At 37.1% G+C, this 27,438-nt stretch overlaps 1 protein-coding gene across 1 annotated transcript in view; it reads left to right on the forward strand.

Moving 5' to 3' along the window:
* Window positions 1–23,834, forward strand: part of CTDP1 (CTD phosphatase subunit 1) — a 52,018-nt gene extending 28,184 nt beyond the window's left edge. The window contains exons 12-13 of the mRNA XM_072411558.1: window positions 8,098–8,267; window positions 22,788–23,834. Of these exons, the coding sequence (XP_072267659.1) occupies window positions 8,098–8,267; window positions 22,788–22,941 (324 nt within the window). The 3' untranslated portion in view covers window positions 22,942–23,834. The remainder of the gene's footprint in view (window positions 1–8,097; window positions 8,268–22,787) is intronic.
* Window positions 23,835–27,438: the final 3,604 nt, after the last annotated feature.

Genomic DNA, 27,438 nt, shown 5'->3' on the forward strand with positions numbered 1-27,438 from the left:
AAATTGCTTATCCGGTTGGGTTCCTATGCACTGCATCTCTTATATTTACTTTGGTTTAACTGAATTAACCCCAGGGTAAATAAGAACTGATTATAACTGAACTCCACAATTTACAAGAACATCCCTGTGCTTTACCGACCTGTACACATTTTAAAAATTGGAGATCAAAGGAGTGCTGATGAGGTCAGCCTTTGCCCACAGGAAGCTTTTGGAAAAGTAGAATTAAGGTAATTATGCTATCTGTATTTTAAAATCCAATTAAGAACACTGTATATAGTGTGAGAAGAATTTAAAAAACAAAAATGAAGCTAGTAAGGTCTACTAAGATTTAAGCTTTAATCTTTTCTAGTTAGACGTTAGTGTTCGTTGTAGATTTCCTATTGTGTAAGTGTCCTAGTGTAAATGATAACTAGTATAGCTGATGTTTAGAGGTGTCTTTCTCTTTTTCTGCAAGGTAAGTATTGATGTACATGTCATGAGGCTTTGGTATCGTGCTTATTAATTTGTATGAGTAATTCTGCCTGTCATGTATTGATTCACACCACTGCATTCAATCTTTACTTAACTAGCAGAATAGAACATGACCTGAGCAAGCTGCTGTAGGTTAGACTGTTCAGACTAATTAGAAGTCTCAGCCACTACAAAGCATGGAATTGTTTTAGATGAAAAGTTCATTCAACTGTAATGTCCATTGCACCAAATACAAATCCTTTCTCTAATCTCGCATGGCATTTTTTTCTTAACAAAGTTTCTTTTTAGACAGGGCTCAAAGCATATTTTTTTTCTTTCCATAGTCTTTGACTTGAGTAGTTAAGGCTGGAAAAATCCTAGGGTCCAAGTAGCCAGCATTTTTTTCTGGCACATATCTTTATCTTGTGCTATTGTCAGTGAAAGTAAATGCCGTTAGACTTGTTCAAATGTGCCTGTTGGATACTAGGTTTTGTTTTTGGCTTCAAGTTTTTTGTTTGTATGACTTTGTACCCAAGGATTTATCTTGCAATGTTGACAAAAAGCCTTGGCTAATACAATATTGATGTCTTACCCTTACACAGATCAAACAGCAATATATTTTACATTTTTTGCATGAGATTTAAAGTAGGCAAAATGTAACTTTAAATAATTCATGTTGTTTAATCCAAAATTATACTTGAAGTCATAATTATTGTTGCCCTTGAGATGGGTAACATTGTCCAAAATTGCATTTGAACAAGCAGAAAGCTAAAGATCTAGAGAATTGTAACTTTCTCAAAATGGGACAGTTATTTTTAGTATGGATATTTTTTTTTTCTCATTAGTACTTTCCTTTTAGCTAACATTTGCATGGAGTGGAGCCAGGTCTTTTGAATTTTGTAGGGAGCAGTTTTAATACATACATCGTAGGTAGAAAAATCCCAGATAAATACTATAAATTAGCCCCTAAAATTTTACTTAATTAATGGTACATATATGTTTTTGTGTTAAAGCTAAAATAAAGTCTGTTTAATGAAAGAGATTTTTTACCCTCCTCTTTCAGAAAGTTCTGCCTGTTTATCAGTACCTTTTTTCTACTCTATAGACTGAACTGTGAATGCAAACTCGGGATGTCATTTTAACCTCGCCATTAAAGGTGACCTAAAATTTCAACACTGGAAAAAGAATGGGTATTGATGAAAGACACTGTAGTTATTGTAGAGATGGAGGGGCACTTGAGAAAGCAAATCTGCCATAATGTGCAGATATGCTTAGCAAACAATTCAATATCACCCTAGAGCTACGTACACACTTCCAATTATTATCGTTGGAAAACGAACGACGAACGATCCTGCACGATATCTACGAACGATCGTATAGCACCGATCCTGCACATAGAGATAACGACACGATTGTTCGTAGATATTGTACACACAATAGATACGATCGTTTGAGCGATAGAGGAACTATGTGCACGACAGGAAAGTGAACGAACGTTCGTTCATTACGCATGCTCAGATCATGGACGATCAACGAACGACCGTACACACGAACGATGTTCAACGATCGTCGTCCGATCCGCCGGTCCGGACGTTCGTTTCCAACGACTTTCCTCGTTCGTCGGCGTCGTTGGTTACTTTTTTACGAACGATTTTTTGCCCAATCGATCGTTCGTCGTTCGTTTTGAACGATAAAAATTGGAAGTGTGTACGCACCTTAGGACAGTCCGTGTAAAGACTAGTAAACATCTCCCTTTCTCTCAGTTCATCTTTATTACAAAGCAGGTCTACAGTTTCTGAATGAACTTTCATGCTTACTGCTTATGTATGTACGTATGTCAGGCACAGAAAGACCGGGCCTGTGAACATGTGCCCTAAATTGCCAGAAGGTCAAGATTTGTGTGTTTTCCATTATACTTACTCCTCCCTTCCAATCCCTATGGGCCTTCCTGTAGTACACCTTTTTAATTGATACATTTAGATTTGGCTTTAAACATTAGGAATGAGGTTACAAAGCCTCGACTGCTAAATTGTATCCTGGGGACCAAACCTTGTTTCCATATTGTAGTTGACAGAATCTGTACCTTTCTGAGCTGCCTGTTTAGAGAACCAAAGAGTTTAGTCACTAACTTTTCCAATAATCGCGTTTGTTCCATTTAGCTATAGTACAGTATAGTAGGGAAACTAGAATAAAAGTTTTTTTGTATTTTGGTAAATTGACTAGCATGCCTGTAGATCTGTCAGAAACATTTTTCTGTTATTTGGAAATGTTTAATCTGTGTGTCTCTAAGGTTTACAGCAGAGGTCGGCAAACTCAGGCCTCAGGCCAAACTGGCTGATCCAGGCTAATGCCGGCAACGCGCGGCTCCGGAGCCGTGGGTTACCGGCAGGAATTACCCAGAACTAACTGCCTGAGCTCTGGAGCTGCATGCGGCTGTTGAGCCTCCTCTTGCTGTGGCTCCCTTCTTCCCTATGTTCCCTTTTTTACCCTGGTGGCGGAAGTGAAACATTCCCTCTCCTCCGTATGCATTCCAGGGGCGTTCCTAGTGGGGCGGAGCCATTAAGGTGTGACTCAGAGAGTCCAGGTCTAGTGTGCTCCTGCCCACCCCATAAATGGTCTAGTGGCCGAAAAAGATTGTGGATCTCTGGTTTACAGTATGCTGTAACCATATCAAGGATTTTGGCCATTTTCCCCCTGTGAACCCTGTAAATGTGAGGAACAGTTTACTTGAATAAAGTTTTTTGGATATATAGCTATTTTGTGGAAATCAGCAAACTCCAGTTACCGTGTGACAGAAATACACAGATTCTGTAAATCTCAAACTTTTTAATGTGTCCGTACATAGCAGTTATATTTCTAAGTAAGTAATTGTTCAGAGAATGCAAAGGAAAAAAAATATTGTGCTTATGCCTATGATTTTGTTCAATCAGTCTTCAGCATTTAAATGTTCTATTGCTTGTCACTTAGAAAGCCGAGCCTTTTGGGCTTAATGTTTCACCTTATGATTTCCGGGTAGTTTTCTCTGCCTGTCTTGACAGTTCACCTATGTGTTCGTACACAAAGAAAACACAGCGGGGGCACCTTCTGCTCCGGGTGTGAAGTACAGAACATTTGTCCACGCATTGAGTGGGTAATAATGAGAGCTACTTATGTACCCTGTGGTGGCGCTTTTGAGCGCCTACATTTGTACTAAGCCTAAAAATAGCTAAATAAACGAGGAACAGCATGTTTCATTTTAAACATAACCTTGTTATTGAAATTGTTTTACAGTATATTTTTATGCTTTCACAAAATAATTAATGGCTTTTATGTTGCTTTCTTCTTGCTGCTATTCTTTCCTCACCATGTCATTTGGCAATGTGTTTCTCATATATATATATTTTTATTTCTTAATCCTACAGTCTATAGAATGTTTTTGAACTTGAGATTTTATGACACTTGCAAGAAATGGCATTGGATCTACTATGTCAGAGCAGCATGTTATGTAACATAATAGTGATGCTTGGACAAAGTGTTATACCTATCCAAGGAAGCCACTGATGAGTTTGCAATTGTTGGTAACAGACTGATGGGGCTGCCTGCTGTAAGGTTTGCCCATGGGGATGATGGGCCAAGAATAATAAAATGTGGCCATTTTGCACTTGAGCCAAATATTGTGCTGTGTAGGTAATAGAAGTTTTATTATACACACCCACCTTTTTGCCTTTCATCCTTGGTTTTCCATGACTGATCAAATTTGGCCTATACGTTTAGTTTGCAGCAGGTGACATCTAATATGACTTCCTCCAGCCTATAAGCTGCATTGAGGCATCTTTATTTGAATTTTTAAGGCACATTCTTAGTGTGATTGTGTGCCAAGAGTCCTATATGGTTAGGTTGTGTGCTAAATTGTAAACATTAGGTACCATAAAGTACTTTGTTGTTATAAAAAAATGTATATACATGAACACCAAAATAATTACCGGTATGCAGAAAAATACAAGCAATGGCATAGGAGGAAAGAATCCTGCCCAAAAGAGCTTACAGTCACTGCATTTGTAGAATTTAATAAAAACGTTTTATTTTCACACATTTGTCAGTCTATAATAAAAATAGAGCAGATGTTTTGTTAGGCAGTGTAACAAATAAAGGCTTTATTTATTGATAAATGTTGTTTAGGTGTACAAATAGGAATTGCTGTCAGGTTACCAATGCAGTGCTGATGCTGCCTCACTGGAGACCATTTGACTGGTAACAGAGCCGGCTTTCATGGTTCTACTACATTCACTGTAGCACCTTGTCTATGGTTAATAGTACTGTACTCCAAAGTAGAGGGCTGGCCTTGCCTTTGTCTGAATACTAATTTCATGGCTGCCATAGTATTGCAGTGGTTTTAATTTGGTCACACTTATATAAAGTATATAAAGTAGTTATGATTTCTGTCTGATTCTTTAGCAACATGTCTGCAGGAAAACGTGGAGTCCAGAAGGTGGGGACCATAGGTGTGACAAACTGTTCATTCGTGTATTCAGGTAGATTTTTACATAGTTAGTAGTACATGTTGGGAAGGCCCTGTGAAATTGGCTTGAATTTATTTGTTAGATTTACCTTTACAAAACTGTAAAGGTGTTTTTTTTTTCACAATTCCTGTCATTCATTTGTGCATTGTTCTTTCCTTTAAATTTAAAGTGCTCACAGTTTATTTTAATAATAAGTCTGGGTGTGTGTTTTGTGAAGAATTAAAAATATATGTGGCATTTTTCCTTAGTTTTTTTTTTGTTTGTTTTTTTTATATCTGCATAAAACTAGCTGCATTGTGCTGAATAGCTAATGCAGGATGTGTTGCGAGCAGAACGCAGATTTATCTTCTGCCACCTGGTTCTTATTACATTTTGCTATTTACATTTACAAGCTATGGGATTTTTACATTATCAATTGTAATACTTTTGCATGGGCTATCTTTTTAACTGTAATGTATTCAGTGCCTGTGCATGTTGCCATTTTCTGCATAGTTCCCGTTTTGTGATGCATATTTCATGTGCTGAATAATGGAAGTTACTCATTGTTATGTTAAACAGATATTTGATGCATATGAGGGGTTAAAATGAACTTTCTATACTGTCTCAGATTAATGCCAAACACTGTATTTAAATGTATGCTTTTTTTGGAAGTTACTAATACTAAAGGTCACCTCACCAGCTTGAATAATGGCTAAATATATTTGTTCATTAATCTCAAGATATCAAGCTGATGATGTGCCTAAATAAAATAGAATGAAAAGAATAGCATGTACGTACCCTTATCTCTTTGTCTGTTCTAAGCTAAAAGACTGCTTAGATAGTTTTTTTGTTTTTTATATAAATAAAACCACTTATGACTGTTAAGTGGACTAAGTAGAGAACAGCTGCACCCACAAGTTGCAAACCACCAATATTTTCTTGCAGACCACTGGTTGGTGACTGCCGATGTAAAATGTTTTATACATTAAAGTATTTTGCACTTTCGAGTTGGTTATATTGGGTTATTTGCTTTTAAATTACCTTGTGTTGACATTATTGTTGGCCACCAATGTGTTCTCATGTAAAGTTTTTTACAAGCAGCTAGTTTTTGCCAGCTCTGATCTGTCAAACCAAAGACAGGTGCAGTTTCCTTACATGCCAATAGGTTTTTCGTAAGACAAAAACCCAGATTCATTATCCAATAGCCTCTAGTACTTGTTTGAAACATATCCTAAAATGCGAACAAATATATTGCAGCCCTGTTATGCGGTGGCAACAGTGGTTTTATTTTTCAGGCTTTTTTCATGTATTTGTAACCTGGTAATGAGGCAGTATTACTGTACATCCTTTCCTTGGTTGACAACACTCTTCTCAGTGTTCCATTTATTTAGGAGGAATCTTCCTACTACTAATATTTCCTTTCTTCATAACATAGAGAGCATTTCTTTTCAAATTGGGTTTAGATATTCCTTAAATAACAGTGCAGATGGGATGATCTTACCCACTTCTATCTCATGTATTGTTAAAGTAATACTTTACAAAAGAATAGGAAGGATCTCGCACCTCCACAGAATCGTGTATTTTTAGTGCACTGACTTATATTACTCATTGTAGAGTCTATACCATCAGACCTTTTTATGTACCGGTATGTTTTTAGAATGTGGGAAGAAATGCGTGGAGGAAATACATACATACTTCATGTAAACAGTATCCTGCTTGAAAATCAACCTGGATTCCCATTGCTGAAAAGCCAGATTGCTGGCCACTAAGCAAACATAATGCCCAGGTAGAGCAGCTAACATATTATTTATTATTATTTATTATTTTGTTTTTTTTTCTGTGACTTCCAGTAATCCTTTTTGAAGCACACATTAGGCAACTTTTGTTTTCTAGATGAATGATACCCTAATAAGCTCCACCTAGTTATACCACAAATTAAAGTTTTGAAAGATGCTCATTATTTCTGAATAAAGTACCCAGAGTTTTCACACCTATCTGAAATGATTGTCTGCTGTACGGCAGGATATCTGCCATTTTACACAATTCAGGTTAGATTCTGTTGAATGAGTTTGCTTATGAAACAATGTGAACATAATTGTTGCTAAAATAAATAATAGCAAAATGTACAGTTTATTTTTCATTTTTGGACCAATTGTCTTTGGCTGGAATCTGGCAGAAGCTACCACTGTCTACTTGGCAAAGAGATGACCAGATACCTATTCTGTTGTTGATTTTATAACTAACATGACTCCCATGGCTGGGCCCTTCCTTAACAGCTTGCCACTACATATAACATATGATAGCTGATAGTTATAGATTTTTTTTTATACAGTTAGTCCCCAGGTTACATATGAGATAGGGACTGTAGGTTTGTTCTTAAGTTGAATTTGTATGAAAGTCAGAACAGGTACATTATTTTAATATATGCAGTTAGGACAGATGTTTGTCTCAATATATTATTAGGCAGCATGGTGTCAGTTACTGTATAAAATCCTCACTGTGAGTAAATCACAAACAAAGCAATAAAAAACAGCTGCAGAGTTTGTATTGGCCATTAAAGAGTTACAAGATGATACCGATCAGCTCAGCTGTTGGGATTACCCACAACCTCAGCTGTGTTTTAGCAAAAGAAGTCTTGCAAACCACCCCCTTCCAGCCTCTGTCCTGCACACCAGCAAGCAGGGAATCCGCTTGTTGTTTAAGTTTCTTTTCTGATGATTCTTCAAATCAATATGGAGTATGAAGTACTAAAGAATACTTTTGTTACTGTGAATAAGGATTAGTAAATCTTTTTAAATAATAGTGTCCAAAAAGAAACAGTTGAGGGTAGACCTATGGAACCTCCTATTGCTGACTTAAGGTGTGGGATAAACAGCTTTCATTCTTACCTGGAACAGGCATGCAGAATGGATGACCTTAACTGGATGATCACTTTTCCAGGTCAATATCTAGGCATTCAGAGCATACACTGTTGCTTGGGGAAACTGCAAACTGCTGACATCTCAGCCATTGATATTTGAGATTTATCAGCTGGAGGCATTTTCTGAGGTCTGAACGTCCTTATCCATATAGAATGATTGTAATAAATGTCTAGGAGTGCCTATGTTGCAACCACCATGATTTTCTTTACATATATATAAATTTTTTAAAATCATTTTGTTGCTCCCAGGTTGATGACATTTTGGGAGAAGGAAGTGATGACAGTGACAGCGAAAAGAAGAAGTCTGCAAAAGTAAAGAAGACTCCAAGTACAAAACAAGAAAGTTCAGAGAAAACCTTGGGATCCAGGGCAGAATCATCCTCCTCAAGTGAGCAAAGTTTGTCAGACAGTACACCGCGGTAAGTAGATATGTACATTGTTTTCAGAAAGAAAGAGAACCTTTTTTTCCTTTAGTTGGTTGTTGTGAATAAAAAAATATTTTAGGAATGGTCAGAGCTTAAAAAGCTCAGATACAATGTAATGTGCATATATTTTGGAGTCTCTGTTCACTCCTTTCCCCTAGCAACATAGTTAAATTATTGAATAAAACCTTCCAGTTTTTGTTATCTATTATTTTAAGTTACATCGTTGTGCAATGCAAGCAGATCAATGTAATGCAAGAGAAATTGCACTTACTAGGTAGACTACATCTAAATGCACATAGGTTGTTCAGATCCTCCGTGATTGGGAAAACTGCAATTTAATGAAGGGGAAGTAAGGCTAGGAGGAAAGAGACAGGTGATGCTGGATGTCCTCTATCCAGAAAATAAGCCGAGCATGCAGCATCTTTTAATACACACTGGAAGAAGTTCAGAGTGCCCAATGGAATTAGTTATTTTAGTACCACAGATGAGTCTGAGCTGTGCAGGGCTGGAGTTCAGCTTTAAACCTCTGTCATTAGGGCAGAGTAGAGTACTATTTTCTGGTCCACAATGTCAACTCTAAAATATTTTTGACATCCTGACTAATACTACCCATGCTCCTGAAAGAATCATAAAATATAGCTATAATTTTGATTAAAACTTTAGTTTTAGAAAGCATCTGAACTGAATCTGGCAAAGAAAAACTAAATAATAAAGTAAAGGACAGAAGAGTATCTGAGGGCATGGTGGGTTGTGGGGGTTTGTTCTTTTGCTTTTCTATGTTAGGTCCAATGTTTTGTACCCACCAAGGTCACTATCTGCATGGAGTATTACTTTTCTATGTGACTCCAGAGAAATTTTCCCCAGGACCCAAAACTCGTAATAGGAAGTAAATTGGTTTCCACCTGTTGGACCTTTACTGTTTGTGTGCGTCTGTGAGATGGCCAGTAGATTGTAAGCATTTAGGACAGGGACTGTTGTAGTTAGCTGCTGTTTACAAAATGTTTCAGGAAAGCTGTCAGTGCTATGCAAATGTGTAAAATAAGTATAGGAAGATGCTTTATAATGAAAAGATATGGTAATGCTCCTTATAGAAAGACTTGCTCAAATTTTACTGCTGCACGGTTGTCAAAGTGACACAACACTACAGAGGGCACCCACCTACCAAACTTATGCACATTGTTCTCGCTGGTATTTTAAAAATAATTAGTTTCTCCCAATGGCTATGCTTATCAAGGGATGGCACGTTTGTCTGAATCCATTTTATATAGACAGATCCACCAAAAGATTCTGAGTGTATTCTGGAAGTATGTATGCATAAAAAGATTATTAGCAATTATTTTCATACAATGACACCTTGGGGACACCTTTTTCTACTTTGTGCCGAGCACAGAAAGGAAAAGAGGTGAAAGCACAAAGCTGGCAAATGTGCAGCTTTAGGGTCTACTTCATCACTTGAATGAGATGAAAACATTTCAAAAGAACACAATCATTTTGGAGTTTTCAAAGTCATAAGGACATCTTGATTATTTAAAAAGAAAAAGTTAGATGTATAGGGGTTTCATTCTTTTCACTATTTCTTTTGTGCATTTATTGTAAGTAATTTTACTTTTACAGTCTGCTTCATATAAAAAAATCTATAATGATGAAATTTACAGAGAAATGCAAGATTATATGTCTTTGTAGAATTAAAGGATTGTAAAATGCAAGAAGGTGCTACTATACATTTGTGAGGCTTTTGAACTTCATTAACTGGTATGGGTGAATAACAGGATAATATTTTATAATAAATGTGGAAAATTGTCAGGTGTGAAGGTAAATACTGGAACCTTAATCTTACTGTAATATTTTTTTTAAATTTGCATCAGAGAAGAGAGGCAAAAACTAATAAATGCCACCAGTGATATTTTAGGGTAAACTTCTAGGGACCACAAATGGACTGAGCTAACAAGGGTTCTAGATGTGCTAGTACAGACAGTCCCCAAGTTACAAACACCCAACTTGCATACAACTCGTACTTGCAGAGTACTTTTATGAAATTGTACTCCTATTTTTTTCTAGTGTGATAGAATATGGTGCATTTTGCAGTGAGTGTTAGTGCAAACTAGACATATTTAACAGTGTTGCATTTTATGTATTATGCTGTGGAATGCATTGCTCAACTTACATTTTTTGCAGCTTTCTTTATCAAAGCACTTCATTTCAAACAGGTGGTTATAATTAAAGCAGTTCCTCCAATTTAGTCTCTGTCTGGAAAGGGCAAAGTAAAACGAACCCCCTTTTTTATAACATAAAAAGGGAGCAATCTGCAACAAACTGTTAAAAATTCTTACAATTTATATGGCTCACCCTCACTTTTGGCCTCAGTCACTTCTCTTTTCGGCAGGAAAATGTTCCGATTGCGAAAGATCCATAACTACTTCCAACACAACTAGAAAAGGGTGGATTGAAGTTGCTATTCTTTTTTTATTTATTTAAACCTTGATTATGTGAATCCTATTCACAGATTTGTTGGCCCAGTTAGACCTGCACAATCCATCTGCTCCAGGGTTTAAGTTTAATGTATGTTCCCAAATAGTCCACGTTTGTCAGGAAGTATTGAAGGGGCTCGCTTGTAGTGCCAGCCAATAAATTATTGGCTGGCAGTTATACTATGGGATATTCACAGATTCTAGAATGGTATTTCCTCTTAATCTAGACTGTAACCTGATGTCTATGGGTACTCCTAGGTTATTTAATACCTGATATCGCAGAGAGAAATTTTTCAAACCCCACTGTGTAATGTATTATTCTGCAACTGAGGTTTCCTTTCTGGTCAGATTTATGAATCACAGACCATAGAATTACTGTTAGGGTCCCTGTCTTCTTTGTTACAATGCTGTATTTTTTACTGGCATCAAGCTGTTCAGATCTTCTTTAAACACAGGTTTTTATATTTCAAACATTGACAAATTAAGGCTGTTCAGACAGTTTTCTACAGCCGTTCCATGCAGATCACCATTGTCAGCTAGTGCTCAACCTCACCAAAGCCCATGGGGATCATAGAAACAAGTGGAATCAATTTAAATGCCTTTTTTTGCAGACATTTGAAGGTGGTAAAGGTATGGGGTTTTTTCCCCAAAAGCGTTATGCAGCTTTTTAGGGTGTTCTGCCATTTAACTGCTATCACAGATTTGACTCTGAACATATTCCATCGGCATTAGCAAGTGGTTTAGTGTTGGACAACAGATGACCCATGATGCTTTGCAAATTGTGGGAAGAGAACTGAAACCACTTATTAAAGGACCCTTTCAACTTTTTGTGTGTATGTGTGTGTGTGTATATATATATATATATATATAAGAGAGAGAGAGAGAACCTTGCTTCTGCGTGCACCAGGAAGCTTGTTGTGCAACCACCACAGATGCATCTCAACTCTTCTATGCTCACAAGATTTTAACAGACCTTGAAGTGGAGTACAACATCCTCTTTACAAGATGCATTCAGGACAGCACAATCAGCTTTTTTTGTCAAAGGTTTTGACAGATGACCTTTTCCCCTCTCTGGTATTCCTAGTTTTTTAAGCTTTGTCAGCACTGAACTCTAGAGTAAGATTTATTCTGGGCATTTAAAGATCATGTGCTTGAACAGGTTTACCTTGGTAAATTAGTGTAAACCAATTCTACAAAACTCACTATAGATGTTTGGGAAGCTCAGTAATTGCTGGTACTTAGTCTTATGTTGTGCTTGCAAAGGAGTTTAAATGTTGATTGATGATCTGTAAAATAATGCAACTTGTGGAAATGTTTGCAAGAAACCCCATTCAATATTCATAATGCTAAGTGCTATGATTAATATTTAACTCAGACAATCATAAATTTTCCATTTGTCAGAATGTTATTTAAGGCTTAATGTTAATTTTAGCTGTTAAAATAAATGGCATTTAAGATAGCATTTGTTATTTGGAGAAGTGCTTTATTTTAGCTGTCCAACACAGACCATTTTAGCTAATATGAACGCATGGTACTATGTTAATTCCGATTGCTTTCATGTAAAATATACTACCGAAAGGTGATTTCTGTAGTAAAAAATATTTTAGAAAGCAATTTGATTTTGTTTGTTTATGTGGTGGATGACAGGAAACCTTTCCACTAGAGAACTCTTTATGAACTCGCTGGCCACTTTATTAGGTGCAGCTTGCTAGTACCTGGTTGGATGCCCTTCTGACCCTGAATCTGCCATAATTCTTTGTATCATAAACTCAACAAGGTGCTGCAAAAATTATTCACAGATTTTGCCCTATAATGATTCATAGTATCAATCATTTGCTAAATGGACACACATGGTCTGTGCCAATACTAAGGTAGGCAGTGGCATTTAAACAATGCTCAGTTGTTACTAAGGGGCCAATAGTGGAGCAATTAAATATCCCCCATACCATTACATTACAACCAGCATGAACCGTTAAATTAAGGATAGATCTAGAACATCAAAGTCCCACCCATCCATCTTAATGCCACGGCAGAAATTAGGACTCAGACCAGGCATAGGTTCCAATCTTCTCTTGTCTAATTCTGGGGAGCTCATGCGAATTGTAGCGTCAGGCGCCTATTCTCAGCTGACAGTAGTGGTACCACTGTCTTTCCTGCTGCTTATAGGTTCAGGATTATCCATCTGGTTCAGTGTTAAACATGTTGTGCATTCATAGATTGTCTTGCTGTTGTTTGAGAGGTACAATTGTGTTTCTTTTAGCTTGAACCAGTCTGGGTATTTTTCTCTGATCTCCAGCATTAACAAGTCATTTATGGCCTGACAGCGGCCATTCTTTAAAAACCTAGAGATGGTTGTGCGTTGAAATTGTTGCAGATCAGCAGTTTCTGAATTACTCAGACCAGCCCACTTTGCGCCAACAACCATGTTAAATTTACTTTTCCCTTCCTAGCGTTCTAATTCTGTCCGTATTGCCATAAAAAAAGCGTTTTTTGCATCAAAATTTATTTTACATTGTAGGCCTTTAATTCTTAGGCATAATTCACCGAAATATGTCCAATATTTATTACATTTAATAAAAAACCTTAAATTAAAAAAAACTGAAACGTAATATAACTGTACAGTAGCATGTATAATATATATATATTATATAAAGATTTCTTTGTATTGGTCTCAATACAGCTATTTTGTATTGAATCCAATACAAAATTATTTGAATTTCCTGCTGCTCCTCTTGCCCTCACCGACGTCACCGAGAAACCTCGAAGATCGTCTCTGCAGTCGCCGGCTGGGGACCGGAGGAATAAGACGCGTCCCGAGGACCTGCGGGGACCAGCAGGGCGCCAGGGGATGACAATGGAACAAGGTAAGTGTGTTTTTAGCAACCCCGGGTGTGACTCTGGATTACCGCTTTCTGCATGGAAAATCCACCCCAAGTCACACTTGGGGACTACAGCTAGGGGGGTTAAATCACATTTTTCCGCACTCATCTGGGCAGTGTCGGCATGGAAAAATGCATTGATTTACTGGTATTTATTTGGCAGATTAGATAAGCAATTAATCATATGTACCTAATAAAATAGCCAGTAAGTGAATAACTCCTAATGAATATTTACTTTTATCTTGGCCACCCGGAGCCCTTATGTCTGGCATGGGGTGATTGTACACAAAATGCTTATCATAAAAGTTCGAAGACCAGGCTCATCAGGCCTTCTCTGTAAAAAAAAAAAAAAAAAAAAGGATGCTGTTTTTAAGTTTGCAAGTATCTTTCCTATAACATAAACTAGTGAGCAAAAATTTGCTCACAATCCCTAGGAATTGGTCTATAGTACTATAGCTACTTGTTTAAAAAATGTCGGGCCAGTTTTACGTGATTGTATTTCTTTGGTTTATCTTAAACTCGAGTACATATTTAGAACAGCCATCTTTTTCCCCACCTGTACCTAAGAAATGTAAATGGCTAGTTCCATTAGGTACATCTAAATACTGCTTCTCCCTATATCCCCAGCCCATTTAGCAATGCACTATTTAGCACATTCTTCAATCCCAGCATCCTCTTCTTACAAGCTTCTGCAAGCCCTGTTACTTGCCACCATTATTGTTTTCAATGCCATTACAAGCTGGCTGCCTTTTCTGGTCCCTCAACTGCCTCCCTGATGACTCCCTTGCTAGATTCCCCACATGTCCTATCATCTGTATCATTCTCCACAGGAGCCATATATCACAATATATTTCATTGGCCATGGAAGTTACAGCTTCCATGGACATGTGACCTGTGTCCCAGGCAAAGTACACACCTCTCTTACATAAGAGAGAATAAAGATAATTATGGTTATGATTGTTGGAAATTGATGAGAAAGGATGTGACATCTATAAATCAAAAGACAAAAACAGGCCTACATGCACTTTATTTTTGCTATAATATCTGCTTTAACTAGATGGCTATAATTAGTACAGTTCTCTATACTCTGAATTAGATTGGTATTTATGATATACTGTATGTTGGTAAACAACATTCAGACAGAATATTACGATTTATGGCACTCACACTTACATGTGATTACTTTCCTTGGTGGGAAAAAATGTGTAAAAGAATCCATTAATTGTGTGAAATTGTAATTGAAACTGTTAATATGTAGAGTAGGAAGTATGGTGCTTACATTTCTATGATGTTTTAATTGTTATAGAAAAAAATCATAGTATATATAGAGAGTTGTGAGATTTTCTTAGATTCACTTGCTGTGATGTTGCAGAGTATGAAGATAATCTGAAACTAATATGGCCAAAGGGCATGTTATGAATGTTTTTACTTTCACTGTATATTGTTCTAGTCTATTTATAATTCATAGTAAAAAAAGATCAAGGAAATATGTTTTGTTGAGTGAACTTTTTTCAGACTGTTTTATTGACAGAGCTGTTTGGGTGGTCTGGGATCCTTTTACTTCTAAGAAGCAAAAATAAATTCTTTGTTCCAATGCTTAAACCAACAAAATATTACAGCTTGCCAGTCCGTCAATGTAGTGGCTGCATTAGTTTTATTTATTTTATTTTTTTTCAGGCTAACAACATTTTCAGAAAGTTGCCAGAAACACATTGTCCTTGGCAACTTTAAAATGAATGCAGACACTACATCTAGGAATTGGTAAATGTCAGTATGTTTAATTTTTGGTTAAAATTCACTTTAAACGTATGTAAACTCCTAACACCTTCCAACTTAAGAATCGCTCAAGCTTCCGGACCTATCTGCCTATCCAAGGCACCTGATGTTATGGTTCCTACAGTAGATATATGAACTTTTTTTTTATAAACCAGATCACCCTGTAGGTTCTGCACCCAGTGAAGAGTGTGCTGACTGTAAGGGAAATAATGTTATGTAGTGTTATGTAACAGCAGTGGTTTCCTTATTGAACTTCCTTGATTATATTAATCGTGCCGTCTTAAATCCACCCAAGCTATTGGGCATCATTATGCACAGGTATGTGGAAAATTAATATCTCCTGAGCATGCAGTTTTTATCATAACTCATTCAGGTTCAGGCATAGATTGTAATGTGAATTTGAGCCAGCTCACATAGAAAGAAATCCTTTTGTGATTAAGTAAAAAACTATCTTGTTAAAAAAGCAGGTTGGTAAATGTTAACTAAATTTTTTTTTTATTGCACCCATAAATGTTTGTACCTTTAAAGTAGAAGTTTAAACTGCTTTTATTTTGCCCTCCTGTCTGAACCCTTTACATTTTTGGGACATTTTCATTGCTGGGTCTGTGGTCTTCGCTCTGTAACAAAGGCAAGCTGTGGGAAAGACCAGCAGGGTGTTTATAGCTTCCTGAAAATATCACAGCACTTAGTATTCCTCCTAAGATACCTGATGCAAGTAGTAGACTGGCTCTGGAGAAGATCTAATGATCAAACTGCCTTTGATGGGTGTTTGCCATTATGGAGGAGTTACCCTTCCTAGACAGACTTGGTATCTGTGAATAGATAAATGTGGGCTCGTGGACAGCAAAGCTAGTAAGGAAGAAAAAGTTTAGATAATTCCGAATGTCCTTCATTCACAAGGTGGGTTCTAATTGCATTGATGCAGCTTCTAATGCACACTGGGGGAACCAATTTTGTCTTGGCTCCCCAGGTTTGCAAGTACAAGGGTTGCAAATACACAGAAGCGTTTTGCATATACTTTGACAAATAAGACGCAGCCTTATATGTATTTATTTGTGGTGAATGCCCCTGTTGTAATAAATTCATTTAATGCATGTTAGTTGAGTATAGTGCACAGATGAGGTCAATAAAGTAAAGTTACCTATATTATAGCTGACGGCTGTGTATACACGTCAAATTATTGTCACCTGAGGTCATGCTTTTCCCAGGCTAGGTAGGTCTTTAGGACCTTTTGTTAATCAAACATTGTAAAATTCCAGCATCATGTATGGGTCTAACTAAACTAAAATGACAGATCAAAATCACATAATTTGCCACTAAGGTATTTTTTAGCACTTTTTTCTTTCTCAGGATGGCAGCATAATTTTCACAATTTATTCTTTTGTTTACAAAAAACTTTTATGCCACCCACTTCACATTTTCTGGGCTGCTTGTCATTTATACCAATACTTAAAATCCTTTTTGATTTTGCTTTCTAAATTAAATTTTGTTTGTTTCATTGTTAGTTAAACTTGCAGTCTAAAATAGCAATTTATTGCAAAGTTTACTTAAAAAATGTTCTCCCTCCTACCATTTAAGTGCAATAAGCCTGGCCCTTGCCAACAAAACAAACTAGTGGAAGTAATGATATATCAGAGAGTGGTACTTTTAGTAGAGGAGAAAGTTTTCATACAGAGAACAGACAGAATTTTCATGCAATTATATTTAATTATACTCCCTCAGTTTAAATGCTTTGTCTTTCTGACTTCACTCTGTTGCAATTACCAATGTACAAGTCTTAATTTATTGACTTCATGAAAAACCCAGGACATTCTCTGGACAGGTATCATTGTGAAAAGCTATGGTTATAAAAGTGTATCACAATGGCTGCATTTAAATAATGGTGCAAAGGTCAGTACAAATGAAGCATTTACTTTAAATCTTCTGTATTTTTCCTAAACAGTAAACAACAATATGATCCCTGCTGTAACTAGTTGTTAATTTTGGGTAAATCTGTAAATTGGTCTAGTAGGTTCTCACTTTTTTTTTTACCTTATCTGAAATAGAGAATACTATGTTCAGATTTTTCGCTGCACCACATAGAACACTTTCTTTCTGATGGTAGGCTGTCTACAAAGTTCAAGGAGATAAGGGACTAAAACCCCTTGGTATGGCTGCTGAAACCAAGCAGGGTTGTTCGGAATAAGATGTTGTACAGCTATCTGTCCAGTTAATTCAGAAGACGGGACAGAAAGTTCTGAAAGGTTAAAACTTGTAACATCATTTTCATTTCTGTATAACAGGAAGTACGTTAACATAGACACCAAAAATATTAGGCATGAGCTGTGACCATTTCCCCTCCTGTAGAAGACAAACTCATAGATTTGCAATGTGAGAAGGAGCAGTAATAGCAACTCTAATTTACCACTGCATAGCAGGAGTCCGAATATGTACCAAGCAAATATGAGTGGCTTCCTCTTACCAAAATAATTACAGCTATGCTAAGAAAATTGTTTTTTTTTGTTTTATGTAATTAACGGGTTTGAAACTACATTCATATCAAGACAGTCACTTTAACACATGAAAAAGAAAAGGGATAATTGCCTTTAAATAAAATAGACAATTTACATGCTATTAAAAGCTAACCAACCCGTTTCACCTCCACTAAATCCTGGGTCAGAGCTTACACAGGTCATTAGGTGTTAATGACCTGCTCTCATATCCGACTTTGTTCAGTCCTTGTAAATGGCCACTTAGACATGAGCACAGCATCCCGGGAAGAAAAGCCACTTCAAGCGTAGTTCAGCTGGAGTACCTAATCCTTCTGACACAACATGAATGAGACATACCTGCTGGAAGATCATGGGTAAATAGAATCATTCCGAGTTTACCCTGTACTGATTGGACCTAAAAATGCCTCCGCTGCTTTATTTGTTCTGTGCTTAAGAAGATATTGCTATTTTCACAATTTGCCTAAAAGGTCCTAAAAAAGAGCACTTTTTACTGAATGAGTTACTAACCCAACTAAACAGATTTTTTGGGGTTTTTTGTTTAGTTTTGTTTTTCATTGAATACCTTTCCGTAACAGCTACTCCTGTGTTCCTGTTCATGAGTGAATTATGTTGCTGGGTTGCTATGATACATTATAAAGGCAGTATTGGATAAAAAGGATCACACACGTTCCCTTTTCAGGATATTAATCTTTATTATCTCTGTCCATTTCCTAATAGAAAGCTGGTGTTTCTGGTTATAGACCTGCCATCTAGATTTCTTTTTTAGTTTTTTGTGAAGTTTCAGTGGCTCAAACGCTGTTTTGAAGGTTTGATATTTAGGAAATGACACAGCAGAAAATTGGAATTCCACTGCAAATGGCCCTTAAAAATTTACCAACCTGCATTCCAAATACATGATCTATTAGATTCAAGTCTTAAGGCTGTTACACATGGGTAGATTTTGTCTTTTGACTTAAAGCTCACATCTTATCCGGATCTAAAGGGAGAATTTTAATTGGTTGTGCAAAGATTGAACTTGTTGGTCAATATATACATAAGTTGCATCATATACATGAATGAGCAAGTACATGCAATTGCTTTCTATCCAGAGAAAATGACTGAAAGGGAAAAAATCTTGTACACATGTGTCAATGTTTTAGGTATTCCAGACCAGTACCAGTTGGATTATTGAACATTGGTTGGTCAGGTGCACAATTGACTGAAAGAATACAATGTAATTAGGAATAAAATTAACCTCAAAATAATTATGCCAGCTTTCCTAGTGTTCAATTTGCCATGTGACTGCCAGTTTTTGATGTATATTTTATCCAAATGTATGCATCTGTGGTAACTTGTATCTGATATAGTTTGTGAAGTTTATTGCAAAAGTATCCAACTGAATTTTTTTTTCTAGCAGGCTAATCACCGTAATTCCTTCTGAAAACAGTGGGTTTCTGGACAGTTGTCTGCTATTTATTGCACTAGTCAGCATAATATGAGTGATGTCTTCTGTAGCAGGCATAAAGGCTGAAGTCAAAGGCAGTATATGTTCTAAGTTGAATAAGGAATTGCTTTGGGTTGCTTCTAGATACTTTTGAGTTGCTTTCAGATTATTATTGATTTAACACACAATAGTCTTGGCACCCTGGGCCCTGTGTTTGGTTTACATTAGAAACATCATCTAGCACAGGGGTGGGCAAACTTTTTTAGTCGATGGTAGAGTGGGCGGGGTTATGCCATCATGACGCCCCTGAATGTGACGTCATGATGTCATAACCCCTCCCACTCTCCCATCACAGATCTGAGCTTGTGATTGGAGAGTAGGTGGGTTGTGTGCAGGGACACTGCCCGCCCACTCTCCCATTGCAGGCTCAGATCCTAGGGACGTGTTCAGCGGCTCTGGCCGGTACGGTAAATTATCCCTTATATTTTAGTTGGATTCCCAGTAGTAGCTCTGTTTTACCTCCAAAACTAGAACACATCTGTGAGTTAATTGGCTTTTACTCAAATGGCCTTTCTGATTGTTTGTTTTTCTGTATTAGAAACATTAAATTGTAAGAGACTGGTGTTCTGCAATAATATGTAATGCATATCAAAGTATGCACAGCATATACCGTTTTTAGCCACTTTATTAGGTACACCATGCTAGATACACCCCTTTTGTCTTTAGAAGACAAACTTTGATGGCATAGAGCCAACAAGGTGCTGGAAACATTGATTTTTTTCCATTTGAAAATATTGGCATCATGCAGTTTCTGTAGATTTGTTGGCCGCACATCCATAATGCCAGTGTCCTGTTCCACCACATCCCAAAGGTGCTTTATTGGATTAAGATCAGGTGAATGTTGCGTTCATTTTAGTACTCATTGTCATGTTCAAAAAACCTGTTTGAGATTATTTGAGCTGTGATATGGTGTATTAACCTGCTTGAAGTAATCATCAATGTTTTTCCTATCTCTCCCTGTTTAAAATATGGTGAGACCATGCAAATTGTAGGCTTAGCTGACAGGAGTGGCACCCAGCTCCTGCTGCTCATCAGCTTCAAGTTTTGACATGTTACGCTTTCAGGGATACTCTTCTACATACCTCGCTTGTAGAGAGTGGTTATTTGAGTTACTGTTGCCTTTTTAATGGCTTGAACCAGTCTGCCCATTCACCTCTGGCAACAACATGGCTGAGAGAGGGCAGCCCAGAGAACTGACACTTCTGCATATTTTGATAGTTGTGTGTGAAAATCTCAAAAGATTAGTAGTTTGTGAAATACCTGGTGCAGCCTCCCTGGCACCAATGCCCATGCCAAATTCAAAGTCACTCATATCACCTTTCTTCCCCATTATAATGTTTGGTGTGAACATCAGAAGGTCCTCTTGCAGTGTCTGCACAACTAAATGCATTGAAATGCTACCATGTGATTGGCGTAATAAATATTTCTATTAACAAACATCTGAACAAGTGTACCTAATAAGGCAGTTAGGTGAGTGTACACTCTTCTGTGTAATGTACATGTTCACATGCTTATGCCTGGCCTTTTGAAATTTAAATGATGTATTTTTTTGACAAAGTTTGGGATAATTTGCTGTGATGTTTCAAAGCCTGTCTAGGGCACAGTAGTGAATAATTGGACTCCTTCTGTAAATGTTAATTGGCTTAGTGATTAAAGTAATACAGTGATTTTTTTTTCCTTTGTGCAGCTTCAATTGGTTATAGATTATGTAATAGACTTTGTGACAAGATAAATACAATTAAAAATTAACTCTGGTATTCTTGATATGCCAATTTGTATATTTCTTATACTGAGTGCACACTTACATAGTTTACAGGTGCCAATGAGTATAGCAAAGTATTCCTTTTGGTTGTGTTACAATATGTTGATAGTTGTTTGCAAGAAACTCAGCACATCCATATCATGCCAGTCCTGCCTAATCTACTACACAACTTTACTTATCCCTTTCACGTGAGACATTCTTTACAGCAGTGGTCCCCAAACTTTTGCAGGTCGCGGACCACTAAATGCACGGAATCCTGTCCCCGCATAGCTTGGGAGTCGTGTGTCAATCAGAGGGGAAAAAAATTTCCCCAGAGTGACGTCATGATGCCAGAACCTGCTCACTCTCCCATCGCAGGTCTGAGCCTGTAATGGGAGAGTGGGCAGGTTGTGTTCAGAGACATAACCCGTCCACTGCCCTAAACCTGTGATGCAAACAGGAGATGTGGTCTGCGGCTCTGGCTGGTGCGTCCCTCTCCCCTTTTTTCTGACCCCGCTGGTGGGTGCACCGGCCAAAGACACGGCCCGCTAGTGGACCAGGGGGTTGGGGACATCGGCTTTACAGGGATGTTTGGGGGTAAAATTACACTACACTAGTACGGCTATTCGGCTAGTCATATATGGACTGTTCTCCCTGGCTAGGTCATTATGTTGCCCTATATTGGTGTATTTTTTGCCAAAAACCAAGACCAATATGGCTTTTTAATCACAAACCCATGATAGAAATTTTTTTTAATTTCAGTAATTAGCTCCTTGGGTGCCTATATGTCCTTCTAGTGGGGAGGAACAGCTCTGCATCTGATTGGCAGACAAAGAAAGTACACCTGCTTTCAGTTTTAAGGCTTTATTTATTGAGGCATAATAAAAAAAAAAACTTTCAAAATTGTCAAATGCTTTAGGTGTTAAAAAAAGGCAGAAAAAAATAAAGATTTGCATTGATGTGCAGTCTTCTCTGTCAGCTTTTCTTCTGAGATTTTTTATTAACCTATTTCTACTTGTTACTGGTAACCACATTCTTCAGTGTCTCCATGACCAACTCTATTTTACTCTTGCAAAATTCATTTTGACCCTTTTAGCTAAATCCCTGTTCATTCTCAGTGTTGTCAGAGAATCATATACCTACTATACTTTCATGTCATTAACACAATGTATGACCACTTTTTGTGAGGAAGGCAAATAACCTACCAAAATGTTTGTTGATTGTGGATGGAAACCAGACTGTAAGAATGAAACACGTGCCTATTTTACTTTAAAACAAACAAACCCTTAGTTACTTTGTGTCTATAAGTATAGCTCAGAAAAAGCACTGAAATGCCCTCTAATAAAAACAAGAACCAGGGTTTTCAAGAATGAATTTCTTCACACTGCCTGCAGCTTGAGGGATTGTTGATAACTTGCTTTATTAGGAATGTGTAAAGACTTTCATATCTATCTGTCTGGGCACGTTATTTGACATTGCTTGTGGGATTTCTATAAAATACCATAGAGAAGAAAGATAGAATTCTAGTGTATTGTCATTTGAATTAAATTTTCGATGGCAGAAAAATATTATTGAATCGTTCTTAGATTTAGTTGTTTTGCTTTTACTGCCTTGCTGTAGTAAGATTGTACAGATTTTTTTCTTATTTCTACAATGTGATCCTTTTTCCCTATAGAGGCCATAAGAGGAAATTGGATGTGGATGAAGAGGAGGAGGATGCTGAAGACGACAGAGCAAGCGAGTCCAGCAATGAGGACGAAGAAGGAAGCAGCTCGGAAGCAGATGAGATGGCGGCAGCGATTGAAGCAGAGCTCAGTGACTTCATATGACATCCTTGTCAATAGGGAATCCTTTAGTAACTTGTGTACACAAGTTGTGTGTGCACAAAATGACCTTTCATGTCTGCTACTTCAGTGTATGTATGATTTTTTTTTTTTTTTTTTCATGACAGAAGTAACTTTTTGTATATTTTGATGGGAACACATTTTACACATTTCAGGCTACTTCTTTTAAAGGTGTTTTAGTTAAGGTAACAAAACATTATTTCATCTTTATTCCTAAAGGAGAAGTGTTAACAGGAAAAGTTGTGTTATGCCAAAGACGTAAAGCTTTTTTCTAAGCTTTCTAGACTTTGACAGGGGGCTGTGCTTTGTGTCAGTTACTTGTTTTTAATTCTTTCTTTGTCTTGATTTTCTGAAAAGCGTTTAGGGGGTGAGCACAGTCCAGCAGTGGACAAAAGCTCCACAACATGGGAAGCACGCTGTGACCTACTTGTGTGCTTTCCAGGTATATAAATCTCCAACGTAAGGCTTTTTTTTTAAAGGAATACTATATATATTTGTATAGATCTAGAAAATGTGATATGAGAAAATTGTAAACTTGACATACTTGTCACTTGCCTCTAACTAATGTCACTGAGTATATTTCTTGTTTTTACACATTCCTCTGTGCATTAGTTTGGATTTGTTAGGAAAGCAGTGATTAGATTTTTAACCTTACTTCCCTGCAAGTGTGTATGACTGCCGGGTACGGCACTCTACCGCTACAGGGAACGTATACATTGGATGTTCCGTAGGCAGAGGAAATTGTTGCTACACCTTATCATGCATCAGGGTTTTATTCAATTGAGAGAACTAATGTAAAGTTTTTGTATATTCTATTTCATATTTGACCCACAGAGCTGATTTTTCTTTCGTTTAATAAAACAAATCCATTTTGTATAGTTGAATGTGTGTTATTGTTTTATTACAGTTACACCACTCTTGGTTATTTAAAAGAATTCAGAATTTGGTAATTGATGATCAAAAGAGAGAGGCTGATTTCATATTTGTGTATTATTTGTGTATTATTCTAAGAATGGTAATTTGATTGCAGATTATATTGAACTGGAGTTAGGGGTCAGTCTCAGAACATAAGCAGTGAAAAGCTTCTCTCCCTAAAACTTACCTCCTGCTTTTCACTGTTGCACTATATTGCTTTCACCAAACCTACAGATGCAGTTTTTAACAGTACTGTGTAAAATTGGCAGCAATTCATATTTGACATAATGCTATATAAACCTGATTTAATTTTAAATTAGGTGGAGAGATTAGGTGTCCTAACACAATGTTTCCATACAGACAATAGACACTTATGCTACCGTGTTTCCCCGAAAGTAAGACCTACCCCGAAAATAAGACCTAGCACTTTCCCCCCAACCTGCCCTAATATAAGACCTACCCCGAAAATAAGACCTAGTAGAAAAATAAAAAAAATAAAAAAAAATAAAAGCAAACATAAATTAAAACAGTACTCACCGAGCGGGAGACAGCGGGCGTACACACAGCGGGCTAACACACAGCCGCACAAGCCGATGCTTTCCTTGTAGTTCCGGCTCCTGTCACAGGCGGAGTGATATTACATGCACTTCGCCTGTCAGAAGCTGAAGTGCATGTAACCAGGCTAGTTCTAGTGAGCCCTTAAAAATGTGTTAAAAAAAAAAATTAAAATAATATACTCACCTGATACGCGATCCTGCGTGTGTCTCTGGCTGCAGCATGTCTCTCTTCTCTCCTCTGCCAGCATCGTGTCTTTTCCTGTTTGTAAAGCAGAGCGAAAGAAACCGGCACAGCGCCACCTGCTGTTCCATGTCTTAACTGCCGAACAGTGGAAAAAAAGCACAGAGTGATCAGAAGGGGAATTTGGGAATATGGTAAGTGTTTTTTTTCATTAAAAAAAGTATATAAGACCTACCCTGAAAATAAGACCTAGTGTGTTTTTGGAAGCCCAAAAAAATATAAGACAGTGTCTTATTTTCGGGGAAACACGGTAATTAGGGTTTACAGTGACAACACTGCCAGGCAGAAAATGCATTTTAATAAAATCTACAAAATCTCTCAGACAAGCAGGGTGTCAGATGATGTTGTTCCACCCCCCCCCACACACACACACACTATATTAACTATTCAAACAATCCATATAATCATCTCATGTATCCTGTCTTATTGAGAGCCTGTATTGAGCTGTTATATATATATATATATATATATATATATATATATATATATATATATATATATATATATAAATAAAAAAGTGGGCTAAAACAACAATGTGAAAACCTTTAATCCCTACTGGCCATGCGTACATTTTCTTGCAATAGGCTTTTAACTACAACTGTTTCCAGGTCTCACTTGGGGTAAAAGCAAATCTCTAGACTTATATTGCACTGAAGGATTTACATGTCATTTATGGTTACTTCGAATCGATGGAAATGATTAGGGTTAAAAGACTACATACATTAGTTATACAGTAGTATATCTAAACTAAAAAAAAATTATATATACCAAGGTTATGTATACCAATCTTTAGAATTAGGCTGGGTATACACGTGCAATGTTTGTTGTTGGAAAGAATCTTTCATGATCCTTACCAACGATAAAAGACTGCACAATGCATAAACAAGCACTGTACATACAGCGCCATTTTGCTCTATGCAGAGGGGAGGGGAAGAACAACTGAGCGGCATCCTGCTGTGCTCTTTCACTTTCATTAGGATGGTTCACCGTCCGTGGATCCCCAGGACGGACAAGGAGCATTATACACAGGCCAGATTCTTAGCCAAATTCAGTCCTGAGGCGATTATCCGACAAGAATCATCTGACGTGTGTTACATGGAAGGGGTAATAGAGTAGTAGCTTACATTAGAAAGATAAGATTATCATTGTGATTGAGTTCATATTACAGGAAGTGACAATGACACTTCATTTTTGGCATAATCCAGAGGTATTTTAAATACTTAAACTGACCTTGGCAAAAAAAATAGGATAAAAATTATGCAGTTGGCTGCAGTAAAAATTATTTTTGTTCTGGAGTTGCTATGCTTTAAACCTCAAAACACCAACTTACATAACCCCTACTGAACAGTAATTATGGGGTCTGCATTGTATTATGCTTTTCTTTTAGTACTTATTATCGTTGTTCTTTAAGATAGGTGACCAGTAAGATAACCAGCATCAATATAGTCTAAGATAAAATTACTCCGGTGTTCAAAAAAAGGTTTGTTTTCCCAGCAATTGTAAGTAACTACACTTTTCTTTCACTGGAAAAATAAAAAGCAAATAGACTTGCAATATTTTTTTTTACTTCAAAATAGGTTTATTGTAATCAGGCTACAGTTAGTGGAATATTAAAGGATGTTGGTGGTGATACAAGACAAGAATTATCAGAAATAAGCTTTGTTTACAGTGGTATAAAACCTTTAGTATCTACATCAAACTCTAGAGTAGTGACTAGGGGAGTAAAATGACTAAGCTGTATTGCTTTACTGCAGTACTGTTTTATGTCAGATCTGAACAAATGCAAATGATTTAGCAGCTCTGATATATGTATTTCAACTCAGCTTAGCAGTTTCATTTGAATGGAACAGTTTTCATCCTTCCTTTAATACAGGTATAAAATGTCACATATACCTGTGACTTTCCCGTAAAAGCCCCAGGTATTAAAACCACCTCCTACTATTGAGTTGGTCCCCCTTTTGCTACCAAAAACTCACCCATCAAGGCATGGACTCTGCAGGAGTGAGCACTAAGAATATATGGTTTATCAGAGTAGGCTATCTTAGTTCATTGCTCTATGTTCCAGTTTTGAGGCTCACATATCCACTGTAGGAACTTTCAGCAGTAAACAAGTTCTCAACATAGGCACTATGGTCTGCGTATCCATACACAGCACACTAGTGCATTGTATGTTCTGACCTTTTTTTTATTCTTTAATTCATGGCCATCAGGTTTTAGAAATATTTGTACTACTGTAACTCTTCTGTGGGATCAAAGGGGGAGACCCACGTGCACAACAGTGCACTTTGGGTACCTGTAGGCCTGTTGTGATCTTTGATCACACAAAGATGCTTTTTAACACTATTGAGGAATGAACATTTTTTTCTTAAATTGAGATTCCAAACTTCATTTGTAAATCAACATACATGACTTCAGTGGGCAGTGGACGCTCTGACGTTTGAAAGCTCAATAAGAGAGAACATGGTCTGGCACCAGCAGGAGGATCAAAATTTCAAATTATATGGGAACTAAGGTTCCATGTATAGCCAGGGCTTAGGGTTCAAGAAGCTCAATTTTACATTTAAAAGTTGCAAGGGCTGGAGTGATGAAATAAAAAATAAAACCGTATAGAACAGAGGGGATAAACAATTACTCCAGGGTACTTTAAAATGATATCACCCATCATTCTGTAGAACAATCACATCAGTGTACTTTCATCTTGCTGTTTTTCTGAAAAATATGTTACCCTGTGATGGGTTTTAACATCAGCTTTTTGTTTGAGTACACATA

This window comes from Pyxicephalus adspersus, chromosome 5, assembly GCF_032062135.1.
Source record: "Pyxicephalus adspersus chromosome 5, UCB_Pads_2.0, whole genome shotgun sequence".
NCBI classification, from domain to species: domain Eukaryota; kingdom Metazoa; phylum Chordata; class Amphibia; order Anura; family Pyxicephalidae; genus Pyxicephalus; species Pyxicephalus adspersus.